The sequence below is a fragment of the Moschus berezovskii genome, chromosome 5 (genome assembly GCF_049115385.1).
Source record: "Moschus berezovskii isolate FMDL1 chromosome 5, NW_MosBer_1.0, whole genome shotgun sequence".
Classification (NCBI taxonomy): Eukaryota; Metazoa; Chordata; class Mammalia; order Artiodactyla; family Moschidae; genus Moschus; species Moschus berezovskii.
Window position 1 is genome coordinate 77034705 of NC_142464.1, and position 16838 is coordinate 77051542.

General features: G+C 40.8%; 1 protein-coding gene and 1 non-coding gene across 6 annotated transcripts in view; one reads left to right on the forward strand and one right to left on the reverse strand.

Annotated features, from left to right (window-relative positions):
- The window catches only part of DCUN1D4 (defective in cullin neddylation 1 domain containing 4), a 70913-nt gene that overhangs the window by 34796 nt on the left and 19279 nt on the right, over window positions 1–16838 (forward strand). For 4 of the 5 annotated variants that reach the window (XM_088836330.1, XM_055434347.2, XM_088836332.1 and 1 more), the window contains 3 exons: window positions 678–769; window positions 8331–8401; window positions 12818–12909. In XM_088836330.1, coding sequence (XP_088692456.1) covers window positions 678–769; window positions 8331–8401; window positions 12818–12909 — 255 coding nt within the window. The remainder of the gene's footprint in view (window positions 1–677; window positions 770–8330; window positions 8402–12817; window positions 12910–16838) is intronic. The other variant, XM_055434348.2, reaches the window with a different exon arrangement.
- Window positions 5397–5468, reverse strand: TRNAS-GCU (transfer RNA serine (anticodon GCU)). The gene has a single exon. It is a non-coding gene; the product is annotated as a tRNA-Gly (tRNA).

Genomic DNA, 16838 nt, shown 5'->3' on the forward strand with positions numbered 1-16838 from the left:
ACAAGGGTCACAGTAGTGCAGGAGGAGGCCCTGTGCTTGCTGACTTAGTTTTCCAGCTTACGCACTGGTTCCACAGGCTGGGACACGCCAGGAGAAGGGCAGGAGCCAGGATTTCTCTGTTTTTCTTTTTCCTGAGGTTTTTTCCCCCTGGAGGCTTGTTCATAATTTGATGTTTCTTTTCATTTGCTTAACAAGTTCCTTGGAGGTCTCTACTATTGCCAGGTTCTTCCTTCTGTGCTCTGTGCCCAGCCTGACTCAGATGACATGGGCATCAGGAGAACTTAATTCAGGAACACGACTGAATTCTAGGGTCTTCAGTTGAAGAAAACACCAGCGACATTTCTTGCTGCATCACACTATTGTTCTGTAGTTGATTCTGGCTGGAGAGGTAGAAAGGTGTATATCAGATACTTGTTCTGTTCAGTTTTTACTAGCTATTTGTTCATCAGAGAAAAACCTGTATTAAGAGCTTACCATTTAATTCTATACTAGTAATGACTGTTTAAAACTATAGTTATTAAAGGTGACGCTTCCAGATGCAAGAAGTGGAATATTCTAAATGTATGTGAAATACCTATTAACTAGGTATCTGATTTGGTAAAAGAATGAAAACTATTTGTTACTTAAAGAACTCAGTATCTTTAAATATCTTCTAAAACTCCTTTCTCAATTTCTAGCATGTATAGAAAATATGATTCAACTAGAATAAAGACTGAAGAAGAAGCCTTTTCAAGTAAGAGGTGCTTAGAATGGTTCTATGAATATGCAGGTAGGTAATCATACCACCTAAGGCTGAGCCTTATAAAAATACAGAGTACTTTAGAGGAAACTAAAGAATTAAAAAATGAGTACTTTTCGAATTTGGTGTGTGTGTGTCTGTGTGTATGTGTGTCTTCCTGTTTTCGAGAGGGAGCACAGTTGAAACAAATCACCAAAGGTTCTATTTATAGCCAACAGCTAAGCCAAAGAATTCAGAACACTAGAAGGGAACTGAAAAGATGAAATGTACTTGGGAGAAATACTCTGGATTGCTAGGAAACCTGTTGAAAATGCTGGTAATGGGTGGCTGCTTGGTTCATGCCTCCAAGTTAAAATAGGCTTTGTTGCTTTGAACCTTTATGTAGCGCAGTGGAATTTCTTATATTGTATCTCTATTTTGAAAGATCATTTCGCAGACAGTGTTGGTTTTGTCGTTTAAAATAGCTTAAAACCAATCCCATTTTTGCAGTTTACTATAACTGGTTGAATAATATTGAAATAAAAGGTTTGTTTTTGTGGCTGTGTATGGTGTAAAAAAAAGGGGGAAAGAAAAACTTTCAGGCAAGTTTGAACTGAAGGCTGTTTTACCTTTCCTCTTCCCCACCAGATTTCTGTGATAATGTATCCACTTGACAGTGCCAGTGACCTTCAAACCGATTTTCTCAATATCAGGTCTCTCCTGCCAGTCAGGGTCTACGTGTTGCCTGTTGTCTAATTTGAAGAAAAAAAAAAAAGAGCAGATCACATCTGTCATTGCCTAACAATTCACACTATACCCTTAACCCCACTTAAAAACCCCTACTACCTGCAGGAGAAAAGAGAGCTAACTCACAGTGGTCCCTTTTCCTGGAGTGTTTTTCTCCACTTTTCCATTTGACAAGCAAGTGGTACATCTCTTAGCTTAATTAGCTTAATAACCTTCTTTGTACTCTTACAGGAAGGACATTGCTCATAACTGGTTTCGTTGCCCTTTTCTTGGGTATCAGAATGAGAATTCTTCCTGAGGCCAGTGTTTTCCTCCTACCCCACCCTTTTCTGATAAAAGTCTTGCCCCCTTTGGCCACAGAGATTGTTCCTGGGGCTGGCAGGTAAGCCAGTTCAGGACCTTCAGATAAAATGTCCTGGGGTTTTCAGATTGAAACTGGAAGAAGAGCCTCTTTCTCTTCTGGTGGTAGATTTGAAAGGATGTGATCCTGATTTCATGTAGTCTTTTGGATTTTTGTGAGCTACCCCAGTGTCTTTCTAGTGAATTCTCTTTCATCACTTGAACTAATTTGAGCTGGGTTTTATTTGCAGGGACGGACACATAGTGTAAACACTTACATGGTATTAGAATTGATCTGTGTTTCATGTTTGCATCTTGAAATCATAACTCTCTTGAAGACACTTTGTTCCTAGTGAAAGTAGTCGGCACGTTTCCGGGTGTTCAGTACTTGGGTCTGAGTGATGGAGCATTTTCTTGTGTTCCTGTCACTTTGATTATGAACATCTCTTGCTTATATCAGTTCACATTTATTGTTATGACATGTATTATAAGAAGGAAAGTTTAAACAGACAAAGTACACTTAATCCAACCACTGAACAGCCATTTTGATATTGTTGTGTCCTCCTTTATAAGCAAATATAAATTTTTCCATAGTAAAAGCCACACTTCTGTTTTCCTTTAAAAGGAAACACAGTACAGTTTTTCCTTCTTGATTGCTCTTCTCTGGTTCAAAAAAGTGACATTTGGGATAAAGATTAAGCCGCATTCTTTAGGTTTCTTGAGACCCCTGCCAGGTGATTCGTTGTGGGGTTCATTACTGCAAGAAGTTTCTGTGGTATGGCTCTCCCTATTTTTATAACCCCCACTCCCGCCACCTTTCTTTTGTATCTCATCAGGAAAAATGGCTTGAAATTGGGAATAACTAAAAGCCCCACCTGGCACCTTCTTTCATTTTTTAATATCCCAACCACATGAATAAAAACTGTAGATCAGTATTATTCAGGAAAAACACATGGTGAGGGGCCCCGGGAAGGCTGACAGGCTGTGCCCCGGGCCAGTCTGGGAGCAGAGAGTGAGGCTGCGGGCCCGGGTGCCCGGATGAGGGCCCGCCCCTGTGGTATGATTGTGTTCCCTGGGAGATAGCCACCTGCCTTGGGTTGACTCCCTACACTGAACAGAGGGGAGTGGAGGACGGTAGGGGACCTTGGCAGTGCAGTCCCATGACACAGATGGACCTTTGTTCTTCCCAGAGCTCTCAGTTCCACCTCTTGCCCTGACCTCTGCCCTCCGCCCTCCCATAGCCTGAGCCTAGCCCTCCTTTGCACCTCTTAGGATGCAACCTCTTGCCTTTTAAAAATCCCTGTCAGCTCAGTTTCTGATTCTCAGAGATCTGGTAAATGGAACTCCCTCGACGGGGGCTCTGGCCCTGTTCTCTGTGGCTATAGGTTTACTCACTTTGGTGCTGTGAATCTCTCGTCCTCTGACTTTAGAAAGTGTTGCTGAGGGCAAGATTGGGGGAGTGTTTTGTTTAGACCTCTGTCTGAAGCTGCAATCTCATTTCTTTTTCATTAAAATAGCCAGCTATACATAAATAATTTATCTAATGGCTTTCACCTTCTGAAATATATCTGAGAATGAGAGGTGAGAGCAGGTACCTAAGTGCCAACATTGAAGTCACACTGAAGCTCACACATGTGGGTTGTAAAAGTTCTGCAAGTCCTGATTGTAGGCTCTTCATCTCTGCTTTGAATTAGGTCCTATAGCAGAGCTGTGTTTTGGTTTACCAGAGTGAGGTTAGGGATCAGGAGCAGTGGGCTGTCGGTGAAGGAGACATTGTGGCCCCGTTTGCCCCAGTGATACAGCGTGGTGTGATTATGGAAACTGTACCATGATGGTCTTGGGCCTGCATGAAAAAGTTAAATGTATTTAGTTAGGAGCCCCTGCTTAAAATAGCAGTGAAAGTGGGAGGACTGCTGTTTTCTAGATTATTGCCAGTATATCTACCTTCTAAATGTACCTCTAGAGTCGTATCCCTAGGGCATTCCATAGCTTTTAAACCATCTCCCTCAAACCTACTTTTAATCCACTTTGTGTTAGCAATTTGTTAGATTGTTATTTAATCACTAAGTCATGTCTGATTCTTTTGTGATCCCACTAACTATACCCCGCCAGGCTCCTCTGTCCATGGGATTTCCCAGGCAAGAATACTGGAATGTGTTGCCATTTCCTTCTCCAGGGGATCTTCCCAACCCAGGGACTGAACCTGTGTCTCCTGCATTGCAGGAGGATTCTTTACCGCTGAGCCACTTGGGAAGCCCTCTTGTTAGATTAAGATGGCTCAATTCTACAGATAAATGATAAGTCTAGTGTCAGTACACCCATAAGCCCAATGAACAATGTGATTACAAATAGATCTAAATGTGTGCATGGGAATGATAATGAGAAAAAAGACGTTATTGGAGATAACAGGATTATGGGTAGCCTTTAAGCAATGTTGACTGATAAGCTCTATTTTAATTTTTTTTAGGATAAAATATTAAAGTAATATGAGTCATACCATTGCAAACCATGCTGTTAAAACCTTGCTTTTTATAAAATACACAGATGCAAGTGTATATAAGTAATATGACAGTGGCATTGCATAAAATGTAAAAAAAAAAAAAGCATGGGAAACTTAATGTCACCACTCCCCAGTGTACCTCAGCAAACCTTTGAGGGCCTGCTGCATGCCACGCTATGGGGTGCATGTGGACAGCCGAAGTGCTGTGCTTGGAGCTCATTTTGTTGTGTGGTAAACAGACAAATGGAGAAGCTCTATCAATGTGATGAGCATTGACAGGGCGGGGAGGTGGAGTTGGAGGGGGTGTGAGTGGGACAGCCAGCTGGGAGATCCCCAGGCCTGGTGCCCAGGTAGGGGAAGGGCAGGTGGCTTGCCAGGCTCAGGAATAGGTAGCAGAGAAAGAGGTTTTTTTTTTAGATCACAAAGTAGAGAAACCAAAGACAAAATTTATTTTAGATTGTAAAGTGCCTTTTTTCCCCTCAGCTGTGTGTAACCACCTCCCAATGAGTCCTTTCAGTAGATACTAAAAACTCATGTGTTCCTACGAACGGAACCTCTTAGCAGGCTAGAAATAGATGGATACTTCCATCGGATATCATTGCTCTTTAATCTCATAGCCCAAATACTTTACGGTAGTGGAATGAGGATAAGGACTACAAAACATGGCATTCACATACACAGTGACCTACAGTGGAGTAGTGTACAGAATATCAGCTGGGCGTTTTCACAGGAAGATTACCAGATGGTAAAGTAAAGCAGGATACGGTCTGAACCGTGTTTATAGATAAACATAGCAAAATGGTCCAAGAGAATACGTGTCTGCCTGGTAAGGAAAAGAGGAAGGCACGCTTTCTCTTTATCACTTGGACTTCTCTATTTGAACGTTTCACTGAATGAATGTATTCACGTATCATTTGTGTAATATGCACGAGTGTGCATATGTAAGTATATGCACACGTGTGTGTGCTTAGTCACTCAGTTGTGTCTGACTCTTTGTGACCCCATGGACTGTTGCCCACCAGGTTCCTCTGTCCGTGGGATTTTCCAGGCAAAGATACTGGAGTGAGTTGCCATTTCCTCCTCCAGGGGATCTTCCCGACCCAGGGATTGAACCCGGGTCTTCTGCCTTGGCAGGCAGATTCTCTACCACTGAGACACCTGGGAATCCCATGTGCACACACAGACCCAAATGATAAAATGCTGACTGTATTCCCATTTGAGTCAAGACTGAGATAAGGGTGCCCATTCTCACTCTTTCTTATTTGCCATTGTTTTGGGAGATTATTAGCTGATCCTGTTAGATAAGAGAAAGAAAGAAGGGACATAAATACAAGAAAGGAGGAGGCAAAAACAATCATTCATTGAAGATGAAATGATTGTTGTATACCTGGAGGCCAAGAGGATTGCGTGAAAAACTTATAGGAATAAATATGTATATGTTTACTGTAGCTAAAATTCTATAAAATAGTTTATTTGAGGAAGGATTTTTAAAGAAATTCTTCTGGGGTGTAGGGAAAGGTTCGAAGGAACACTTTTACCTTTTTAGCACTTTTATTTTCAGTTTTGCTTTTAACTGAAATTTCATATCATTGTATGTATTAATGTTGCCCAAAAAACTAAATTAAAAATTAAGTAAAGTTTTATTTGACTTTCCTGTAATAAGACAGAATTAAGGATACATTAATAAAAGGAGAAAAGAAAGAAAGTCCCAGAAAAGGTAACAGATTTGAATTATGTGAAACGAAATTATCTGAGACAAAATAGCACATTTGTGATTAAAAGGCAGAAAAAGTATTTGCTTTGGCTAGATTATGTGGAAAAGCCTGAGTTTGGATTTTAAGAGAAGCCAAGGACTAGAAGAGAGAAAAGTGACACAGGACTGACCAATAAGCGTGCAAGGTGGTTTTAGTTGTCACCCTTTGTTGAGACCAACCGCCTTATACTTTGTGATCTAGTTATTACTTTGTATTGAAATTACTCTTGTGCTTTATTTCCAATCTTGGTGGGCGGGGACCATATATTATTCCTCGTCAGCTACTTCTACAGTGAATAGCACAGGATGTGCCCAGTTGATAATATTTGAATAACACAGGCATTTAGATGGATTCTGCTGATCTTGGCAGCTTGGTACATCTGAAGACTGTGAAAGACTAGAGTGGTTTTTGTATTCTGATACCCATCCATTCATTCAGTAAACTTTATTGAGCAACTACTTCATGCCAGGGTTGAGGTTATAAGAAGAATAAATAGCTGTTACTCTGTTGGAATTTAGAAGGAAAGGTAGATGAGCTGGGACTTGATGCAAATGTGGGAAAAGTATTCCTAGCATTGCATGGGGACTGCCTGACCCAGCCTCCATTGGTGGGGGTGGGGAGATTGGGAGGACTGCCTGTCCCAGCTTCAAGATGGAAGGAGCTCACATGAGACGAGGGGAGAGGGAGATGGACTGAGGCCCCAAGAGTAGTACCACATGTAGTACCATGTACCACATGTCAGGGTGTGTGTGCGGAACAAACCATGGGTAGGTATTTCTGGATCCTAATTTTTATTCATTCAGCAATATTTATTTGATTCTTTTATTTCCAGGAAACTTGATTTGAAGGTGGAAAGTTACAAGGCTGAAGAGGAAGGGTGGCAATAGATCATAAAGAACCTTATTTGATTTGCCAGAGACTTTGGACTTCATCCATAGATAGTAGGGAGCTTAAAAATCAAAGGATTTTAAGCCAGGACGGAGTTTATGTTTGAGGTGGAGCCCCCAGGTGGCTGTGTGCAGGGTGAGTCAGAGCAGGGTGAGGCTCTGGAAATAGGGAGACCCTGAGGGTACTGCTGTGGTCATCTAAGTAAGAGAATGGCATCTGAATAATAAGTCAGCAGTTGAGAAATATTTGGAAAGTAAAGTTGGCAGCACGCTGGATCATTGATTGACTCTTGAGAATGTCGGAGAAGGGGGAACTGCAGGATGAGGCCTTCCATTTCAGGTGGTGACCCGGGTTGAGACACTGCTGCTGCTGCTGCTGCTGCTAAGTCACTTCAGTCGTGTCCGACTCTATGTGACCCCATAGACGGCAGCCCACCAGGCTCCCCCGTCCCTGGGATTCTCCAGGCAAGAACACTGGAGTGGGTTGCCATTTCCTCCTCCAATGTGTGAAAGTGAAAAGTGAAAGTGAAGTCGCTCAGTAGTGTCTGACTAGTAGCGACCCCACGGACTGCAGCCTACCAGGCTCCTCCGTCCATGGGATTTTCTAGGCAAGAGTACTGGAGTGGCTTGCTATTGCCTTCTCCGGGTTGAGACACTACGGAAGGATAATTTCAGCTACTCCACGGAAGCCGCATAAAACAGAGATGGACTGTGTCTATTGGATGTGGTAATCAGAGCTGATTGGTGGCATTGGCAAGGGGAGTTTCCATGGAGGGAGAGGAACAGAAAACAGTTGCTGTGGTTGAAGAATGAGTGGGGATGCAATAGAGCTGGGGTGTGTGGACATTTCTTTCAGGAAGAGAGAGAGCTAACATGGAGTGTGGAGAAAGAGCTATTGCCTTGTGTAGAACAAAAAGACTGCTTGATTTTTTTTTTCTGTGTAAAAGAAACAATTATATTACTTCCAAGTTAATTTTATAAAGAATATTAGGTGGTTTTTTACTGTTTTTCCAAAATTTATTTTATATGTTGAAATTATTATCAAAATAAGAATAGAGATTTATAAGCTACTTTAAAGAATAGAAATTGAATACCTGTACTTTATCTTTAGATATCAATTATATGTACATCTATTTGTAGGTTGAAGGACTTGGCCATAAATTGATGTTAATGATGGTGCAAAGCAGAATCCTTTAAAGATAGAACTTAAATTCCAGAATATTTTTCAACTTACACTTGGTAATTTCTTCCTTCAGAGAGGGTTTATGGTCTTTAGGTGTTATTTGATCTCAATAATAAGTATTTTAACAGTATAATGCTACAGTAGTAGTAATAGTATCTGTACATGGTTAGATTTACTTTATATAAATTGCATTTCATCACAGGTACTGATGATGTTGTAGGTCCTGAGGGCATGGAGAAATTCTGTGAAGACATTGGTGTCGAGCCAGAAAATGTAAGTCTAACTTACTAATTTAGGCAAATCAGTTGATCTGATTTTGTCTTTCAACAGATAATGCAACAGTAAAGAAGTAAGGATATGTTAGTTTTTATGAGGCAATCTAAGAAATAAGTTCCATTCTGAATTGGCTTGTAAAGCAGAACTTTTTTTTGCAGTTGATGTGGTATAACTGCCGTTAGTCATTTTTTTTCTTGTTTAATTTCTTAATTTCTTTAATTTCACTAATTAGGTAACTAGACGTTTAAAAAGTGGTATACGCGTGTGTACCTCCGATGACAGGTGACTAGGGGACTGATGGCATTGTGTATCTTTGTCTTCCTCTGTAGTTGTTCCAGACTAATGTAGAGTTTGTGTAGGACTTTGAATAATTAATTATTTATAAGATTTTTGAATAGGTTGTAATTATCAAGGATTTTTCATAGCTCCTTCACTTCCAGTTGAATTTAGCTTGGAAAGTGATTGATTTTTAGTGTAAAAGCCCTAAGTATTTCCCTTAAAAAATTCAATTAGAAGTTTTTTACATGCTTAATTATTTTTGCCTCATTCTTACCATCATGTTATTATTGAATATTTTTCCTATTCCCACATCTGTCTCACTGTAAAATGAAAAATTATACAAATGCCCTGGCTTGTTAGCTATACAGTTTAATATTACAGCCCCCAGTTTAACAAATACTTCTTATATCCTCAATGAATTTATACTCTGGTAGAGCTCCCAAGGGCTCATTCCTTTCATCAGAGTGTTGGTGAGATAACCTGGTGCCCATGCCGATCTGTCATGCTCCTGGAGATTTCACAAAGAAATTTTATTAAAAATTTTTTGTTTCTATGCCTGCATCTTCCCCACTTCCTCCCAGTAACACTTTAAATTTTCTAATTAGGCTTTGGACTGATTTTTGCCTTGTATTTTTAATTTGAATGTGATCTAGTTCAGGTTGTTGTTCAGTTGCTCAGTCATGTCCAACTCTTTGCAACACCACGGACTGCAGCATGCCAGGCTTCCCTGTCCTTCACTGTTGCCTGGAGTTTGCTCAGATTTATGTCTGTCGGGTCGGTGATGCTATCTAACCATCACATCCTCTGCTGCCCTCTTCTCCTTTTGCTGTCAGTCTTTCCTAGCATCAGGGTCTTTTCCGGTGAGTCGGCTCTGCATCAGGTGGCCAAAGTTTTGGAGCTTCAGTCCTTCCAATGAATATTCAGGGTTGATTTCCTTTAGGATTGACTGGTTTGATCTTGTAGTCCAAGGGACTCTCAAGAGTCTTCTCTAGCACCACAATTAGAAGTCATTAGTTCTTTGGTGCTCAGCCTTTATGGTCCAGCTCACACCCATACATGACTGCTGGAAAAACCATAGCTTTGTCTATTCAGAACTTTGTTAGCAAAGTGATGTCTTTGCTTTTTAATATGCTGTCTACGTTTGTCATAGCTTTCCGTCCTATGAGCAAGCGTCTTAATTTCATGGCTACAGTCACCGTCCACAGTGATTTTGGAGCCTAAGGAAGTAAAATCTGTCATTGCTTTCACTTTTCCCTCATCTGTTTGCCATGGAGTGATGGACTGGATGCCATGATCTTAATTTTTTGAATGTTGAGTTTAAGTCATCTTTCTAGTTCAGATATCAGTACATTATTCAGATTGGTGCAAGGTTTGGGGACAACTGGGTCAGTAGTGTTTTGCTTAATCTGGTCCATAGCCAGAAAAGAACATTTCACTGACTTTAAGAAGGAAGTTTTTTGACAGGGAATGGGCTAAGGTTGACAAATGTTTTCTGGAGGGTAGAATAAGAGGGGCGAGAGTGAGCTGGCTCTGAGAGGAGTCCCAAGTTTCTACCCAGGGAACAGCAGTTAGCATGCAATCCTGGGGGTGGGCAGCAGGGCCTGATGGTGGGGAGATTGGGAGGTGTCAGGCCGCAGGTGTCAGAGGGATTAAGTGGGCATCTCCTCTCAGGGGAGAAAGGCCTGTTGGGTGGGAGGAGTGCTGCAGCTGTTTCTAAGCAAAAAAACTAGCCAGGCCCAGCTCTTTAAAGTTCTTCACCCCTAAATACCAGTGTGTGTGTGTGTCAGTCGCTCAGTCATGTCCGACTCTTTGTGGCCCCATTGGACTGTAGCCCGCCAGGCTCCTATGTCCATGGAATTTTCCAAGCAAGAATACTGGAGTGGGTTGCCATTTCCTACTCTAGAGGATCTTCCCAACCCAGGTATCAAACCCTGACCTCCTGCATTAGCAGGTGGATTCTTTTACCACTAGTGTCACCTGGGAAGCCCCCAAATACCAGTACTCAATAAAAAATAGTTGCTATTATTATCTTCTTTGGTAATTAGGAGTCTTTGGTTCTCCATTTCTGTAGAAATAGAAACAATCTTGAAATGTTGAATCACATAGAAGACTAAAAGACCCAATTCAGACTATTATTCCAAAGTATTTATTATTGTATTTCAATTTAAGATGCCACTAATAGAAATTTTATTATGTTATTCATCACTTAAAGGGAAAAATGTTAAGTAAATCTGATAAGCCATCAGCTATGGATGCATCCCAGTTTTAGAAACTGTTTGAAAAAAAACACTGAAATAGTTTTTTTAAAGGCTTATCTGTATTGATAAGTGAGCACTTTAAAGTATTTAAAATCCTCACCTTGCCTGATATTTATAGCTTATGAAATTTAAGCAGGCTTGTAAAATTCAGGTCAGCTTTCATTTAGTAAGGTAACAATGAAGTTCTTTAGTTGGCTTCTTATTGACTGTCCTAGGGAAAGGTCTGTTTTGTGTAAAGAAATTCCCATTGTGATACCTGCTTTGGTTGTTTGGCCACATTGCACGCATACTGTGTGTATGTGTTCCTTTGCCATAACTTTTATTTTTTTTAACTTAACAAGTGTTTATGCGGAATATTTAATCTTTCTAATAGAGGATTGAGTATAGATCCTGTTTGAGAACATATCAAATTTGAATTAGAAAGTGTATATGTACCACATCTTCTTTGTCCATTCCCTTGTTTGTGTACATTTAGGCTGCTTCCATGTCTTGGCTTGCCTCATTTTTTTCTGTTATATCACCCGGATTTCCTCTCACTATCACCGTCATCTGACCCAGTTGGGCACCATCTGACCCCGATTGTAGTTTAATGGTATGGGGCAGTTATTCTGGTGTAAAGAAATGCCAAATGCCACGATTGCTTGTCCCCAGCCAACTGTATTATAGAAACGTGTATTTTCTTCCCATTGCCCTTTTTTTTATTACAACAAATAGACATACAGCCGTTCAGGGTATGTGTGATCTCCAGTTGAGAACTCGAGTTCCCTTCTGTATTAGGGACTGTCCAGAGATTGCCAGCCTTGCAGAGTGGCAGACTGGTCCTAGGAAGGCCCCGTCCCGCTTCTTTACCTCTCCAGGAATGGCATGCTTTGTTTTTAAGTTATTCCTCATCTTGCCTTGGGTCTTGAGGTAGATGAGGTGGGAGGGCTTCCTCCTCTCTCCCCAGTCTAGAAGGCCTCAGCTCTAGAAGAACCCCAGAGAGCTTGCAGCTGGAGGCATCTTCAAAATGTAATTTTGTCTCTCATACCTTCAGGTATTTATTAAACTCACCATAACTATCTGGGTGCCACCCTTTTCTCTAAAACATCTAAGTGAAAAAGTGATGAGCAGTGCTGCAAACCAGTTGTCACAGTTGCTCACATCAGCAGAGTTTGAAAAGATCCACTTAAAGCAAGGATGGTGCCCACTGAGAGGTGACTGAGTGGCACAGCACCATAGACATGGAATGTTGGGCTCCATTAAATCATCTCCCCCTTTTAGAGTTGAATTTACAAATATGGTGTCCACTGTCTGTCCCACCGCCTCCCTTTTGGATTTTAACACTCTGTTCTGCACGTCTCTCTTCATTTTCACTTAAATCTTGGAATCTGTTCCATATTTGTGTGGATGGCTACACTTCATTTGTCTCAATAGTGACATCATTTTCCTTTGTATAGAATGTGTTTAGCAAAGGTATATTAAGTCGTCCCTAACTAGTAGGTATTTGGTTGTTCTCAGTCTTTTACTACTACAAATGGTCCTGTAGTAAGTTTTGATGCCTGTTTAGCTTTGTGTACATGTGTAGGTGTATCTGTGAGATAATTCCATAGGTGGAACTGCTGGTTCCAGTTTTGATACTGCAGAGCCACCCTTTGGAGAGGTTAATCCCTTTATACTTTCACCATCAGACATCAACAGAAGTCAAGTTTATCCAAACCCTTGTCAGCGGACTGAATTATCAAACTTCTAGATGTTTGCCAAACTAAAACTCATTATCGAGTTAACCCTGTTCATATTTCAGTGACTAAACTACTGTGAACATTTGGTGTGATGTTAATGTATTTAATTGCTGAGATCTGTTCTGATTTGATTGGTCTTTCTGCTTTGTTTTAAACAGGTAGTTATGCTTGTCCTAGCTTGGAAATTGGATGCACAAAATATGGGTTATTTTACTCTACAGGAATGGTTAAAAGGAATGACTTCTCTACAGTAAGTCCTGAGGCTGCCCTGGGGTGGGGGTGGGAGTGGGGATCCTTGCTCTCCTCTGGCTGACTGCCTCCCTCTGGGTCCTCATCTGGGTTGGGTGACTGGAGGAAAGCCTGGGGGTCTAGGCAAGCTTCACCTGTGGTCACAGGTGTGAAGGCAAAGCCCCGTTTTCATATGAGGAAGAGGGCTATTATGGATAAATTTTAGCAATTGAAGTTTTTATATAATGTACACTGTTTATTTTAGTATTCTTCTAGAGCAGCTCGATAGAAATGAGTCATCCTTTTCTCATATATGTGAGCCACATAGATAATTTAAAATTTTCTAATAGCCACATTAAAAATGGAAAAAGAAACAGGTAAAATTTGTTTTAATGTATTTCACTTGACTCAGAATACCCAAAATACTATCATCCTAGCATTAATCAATATTTTAAAAATCAGTAAGCTATTTTACTTTTTTTTCATATTGAATCTTCGAAATCTGTTGTATATTTTACATTTATGATACATCTCAGTCTTCATTAGCTGCATTTCAGGTGCCCAGTTGCTGTGTATGTTTAGTGGCTACCGTGTTCGACAGCATAGGTTTAAAATCATGGTGTTCGCATCTGGTTTATAGTTAGTGAGAATAGCTGAGTAAAGTATAACTTACAAGTGAAGATATTTATCTTTTATTCGCTATATTCTCACATTAGCTTTGTGAAAATTTAAAATTTCATTACTCTAGTGATTAAAAATTAATAATAATAAAGATTCTGTTTATGTTACTTGGTGCAGAGTGAAAAAATCAGTGGTTTTATGTATTCACTTTGTGCTTACACGCATGTATGTCTGTGTGTGTGTTTTACGTCTGTGTGTTTGCTAAGAGTTTCATTCAGGAAAACATAAATTGTCATTCTTTTGTCCACTGAAAGATACAAATGAGGTGAATGATGAAATATTTCAAATGATATTAAAAGAGGAAATGCTAATTCTTAGGATAGTATTGAATAACTGATCTAAAGTACTTGGAATGGCTTCTTCTTTTTACTTCAAGTAGGAATAATAGACTTGTATTAAAATTGGAATTGAAATGGCTTAATGGTTTTATTTAAATTTAGAAATTTGTCAACTTTTACTATCATTGTCCCTTTGTTGTTGGTAACAGTACTTTATTTTCACTGTGCTTTAGTACACTTTTATGAGGCCTTTTCACTGTTCTCTTATTTGATCCTCACACCTACCTTGACAGATCAGACTTCATCTGCCCATTTTCCAAGTGAGGAGACAGAGGCTTCAAAGGGGTATGTGATTTGCGATGGGATTAGGGGTAGGAAGAAAACCTAGGACTTCTGATTCTTCAATCACATTCTTCCTCTAACAACTATTATCTGATGACACATGCATTTTAGGTAAAAGCCAAATCACCCTTTTGCAAATACTCTTTCCTCAGCACGGTCTAGAATTTTGGGGTTAAGTCTCTGGGATCTCATAGGATTGTGTTCATCCTGTTGGGAAACATCTCCTCATGATGTTAAGCCTCCTAACTCTTGCATCGTTTTCCTCGCTGCCTCTCTGTTGCTTTCCGGATAGAACACAGGATGGCTGCTCCTTTTAAAGTACCCTTGTAACGATGAATGCAAGGTTAAATCAAGATTTTATTCAAGGCTTTAGAGGAGGTATCATCAGCATTTTTTCAGGCACATTTTCATTTGTCTTAAGAGGGTATGATATCCCATTTTTGTATAGTTCTAGGTTCCTTTTTACATTTGCCTTTACATAAGAATATTACCCAGTGCAAGGCCTTGCTCATGTTTTGAGGATCACAGTGTCTGGGAACTGAACTGTGCAGTTTCCTGAAAGAGGCTTTACATGTATGCTCTCAGGATAGGGGGTGCTCCACAAGCTCTTTGTTGGGAACTTTGTGTGACACAAGTGGTGGCAGGTGGATTCCCAGAGAATGCTGCCACTCGGTTCTTGTGGTTTACTGTGTAGTAATAAATCTGATCCACTGCAAAAAAAAAAAGAGGAATCTTCTTTCTTTTTGTGATGTGAAACTCTGAGAGTAAGTTTCCTCATCAGTGAGGTGAAGATGATTACTCACAATAACCTCCAAGGTTCTTTGTAGTTCAAAAATAGTGCAATTTCAAGTTTTATGAATTCCCACCCCCCTCTCCCTCCTGCCTCCCTAGATCCATCATTTGTTCAGCAAATATTTGAGTGGCAGTGATGTGCCAAGCACGGAATTCTAGGTCCTGGCGAAACAAAAGCCAGGAACAAGACAAAGTCCATTTGAGGCAGGAACTTGGAAGCAATGTTCAGCCAAAACATCCAAAAGTAATAAGGTCACTTCTGTTTATGCTACTTGTATTTATAAGGCATTTGCACCCAATAAATAAGAAAACTCAGAGGCCAGTCTTTTATATCTCCTAAAGATGGAAAATAGTCCATCTTTTGAATGATCTATTTTGTCTTCTAGTTGGAGTTTTTTCCTTTTCTCTCATTTTTGGGTTTATTAAACCTGTCAAGTGAACTTTTTTGTACTCAAGTGGAAATTAAAATGTAAAAAAGGACTTTTTTTTTTTTAAAGTTACTGTACTGTGGGTGCATGCTAGAAATAGGAAGCCCAGGGCTTTTCGAACCAGGGAGTTTTGAATCTGCCACTTCCTGGATGTCTCTGGTAGTGTCCCTAAAACCAAGAAGGTTGAAATGGTGGAATGTGGGGCACCCAGAAATCAGTCTCCTGGATTCTGTCTGGAGGAGCTGCGTGCTTGGCCTCTCCAGGTCTGTGTTTCATGATTCTTGGAAGAAGCGACAGCAGCTGGTAGGGAAGGGAACATTTATCTCCAGGCTCCTGCGATGGTTCTTAGAGAAGGCACAGCTCTTATTTTATTTTGGCCCTGCCATGTGACTTGTGGGATCTTAGTTCCCTGACCAGGGATTGAACTCATACCCCGGGCAGTGAAAGTACAGAGTACTAACCACTGGACTGCCAGGAAATTCCCAGCTCTTGTTTTATTTTTTGTCTTGTTCCAGCATGTGGGTTTAAGGTTGCCTCTGATGAATTAAGCTTATAGAGCATTTAAGCTAAACAAAACAAAACCAAAAGTGTATGTTAGCCTTGTAGCTAACTTTGCATAGAACTGATGATGGAGTGGAAAAATACCTTTGGGCGGACTGAGTGAAGGGGCGAAGGCTGTCCCTGGGTAATAGAAGAGAACTACCTTTGAGTTTATAACCTTTGAAGATTATCCTCATTCTTGTTACTTCTGACTATGTTTCAGCAGCACAGTTCAAATAAGCGGCGATTCTACAATACGTGCATATTTTGTTGTGGCATATGATGTCCCTTAGCAGCACGGCACTGTCACTCTGTGACTATCTCATTTTTATATGTGGTACACAGGAAAGCTGGGGGAAATGCTGCTTTCCGAAGTCTCAGGCCAAGCCTGTTTCTTCACATCTTTGTTGGCACAGAGCCGTCTGCAGATGACCTTGTTGAGTGGCCACTAGATGGCAATGTATGGTTCAGACAAGGTGACTCAGCGGCCTGGATCCCTGGTGGGGGTTAGTCCACGGGCTCTATGGGACCAGGCCACTTTTAAAGCAGGGTAAACTCTTTCCAGTACCCTTGCCTAGAAAATCGCATGGACAGAGGAGCCTGGTAGGCTGCAGTCCATGGGGTCGCTACTAGTCGGACACGACTGAGCGACTTCACTTTCACTTTTCACTTTCACACATTAGAGAAGGAAATGGCAACCCATTTCCAGTGTTCTTGCCTGGAGAATCCCAGGGAGGCGGAGCCTGGTCGGCTGCCATATATGGGGTCGCACAGAGTCGGACACGACTGAAGCGACTTAGCAGCAGCAGCAAACTCTGTTTGGAGAAGGAAATGACAACCCACTCCAGTATTCTTGCCTGGAGAATCCCATGGAGAGAGGAGCCTGGTGA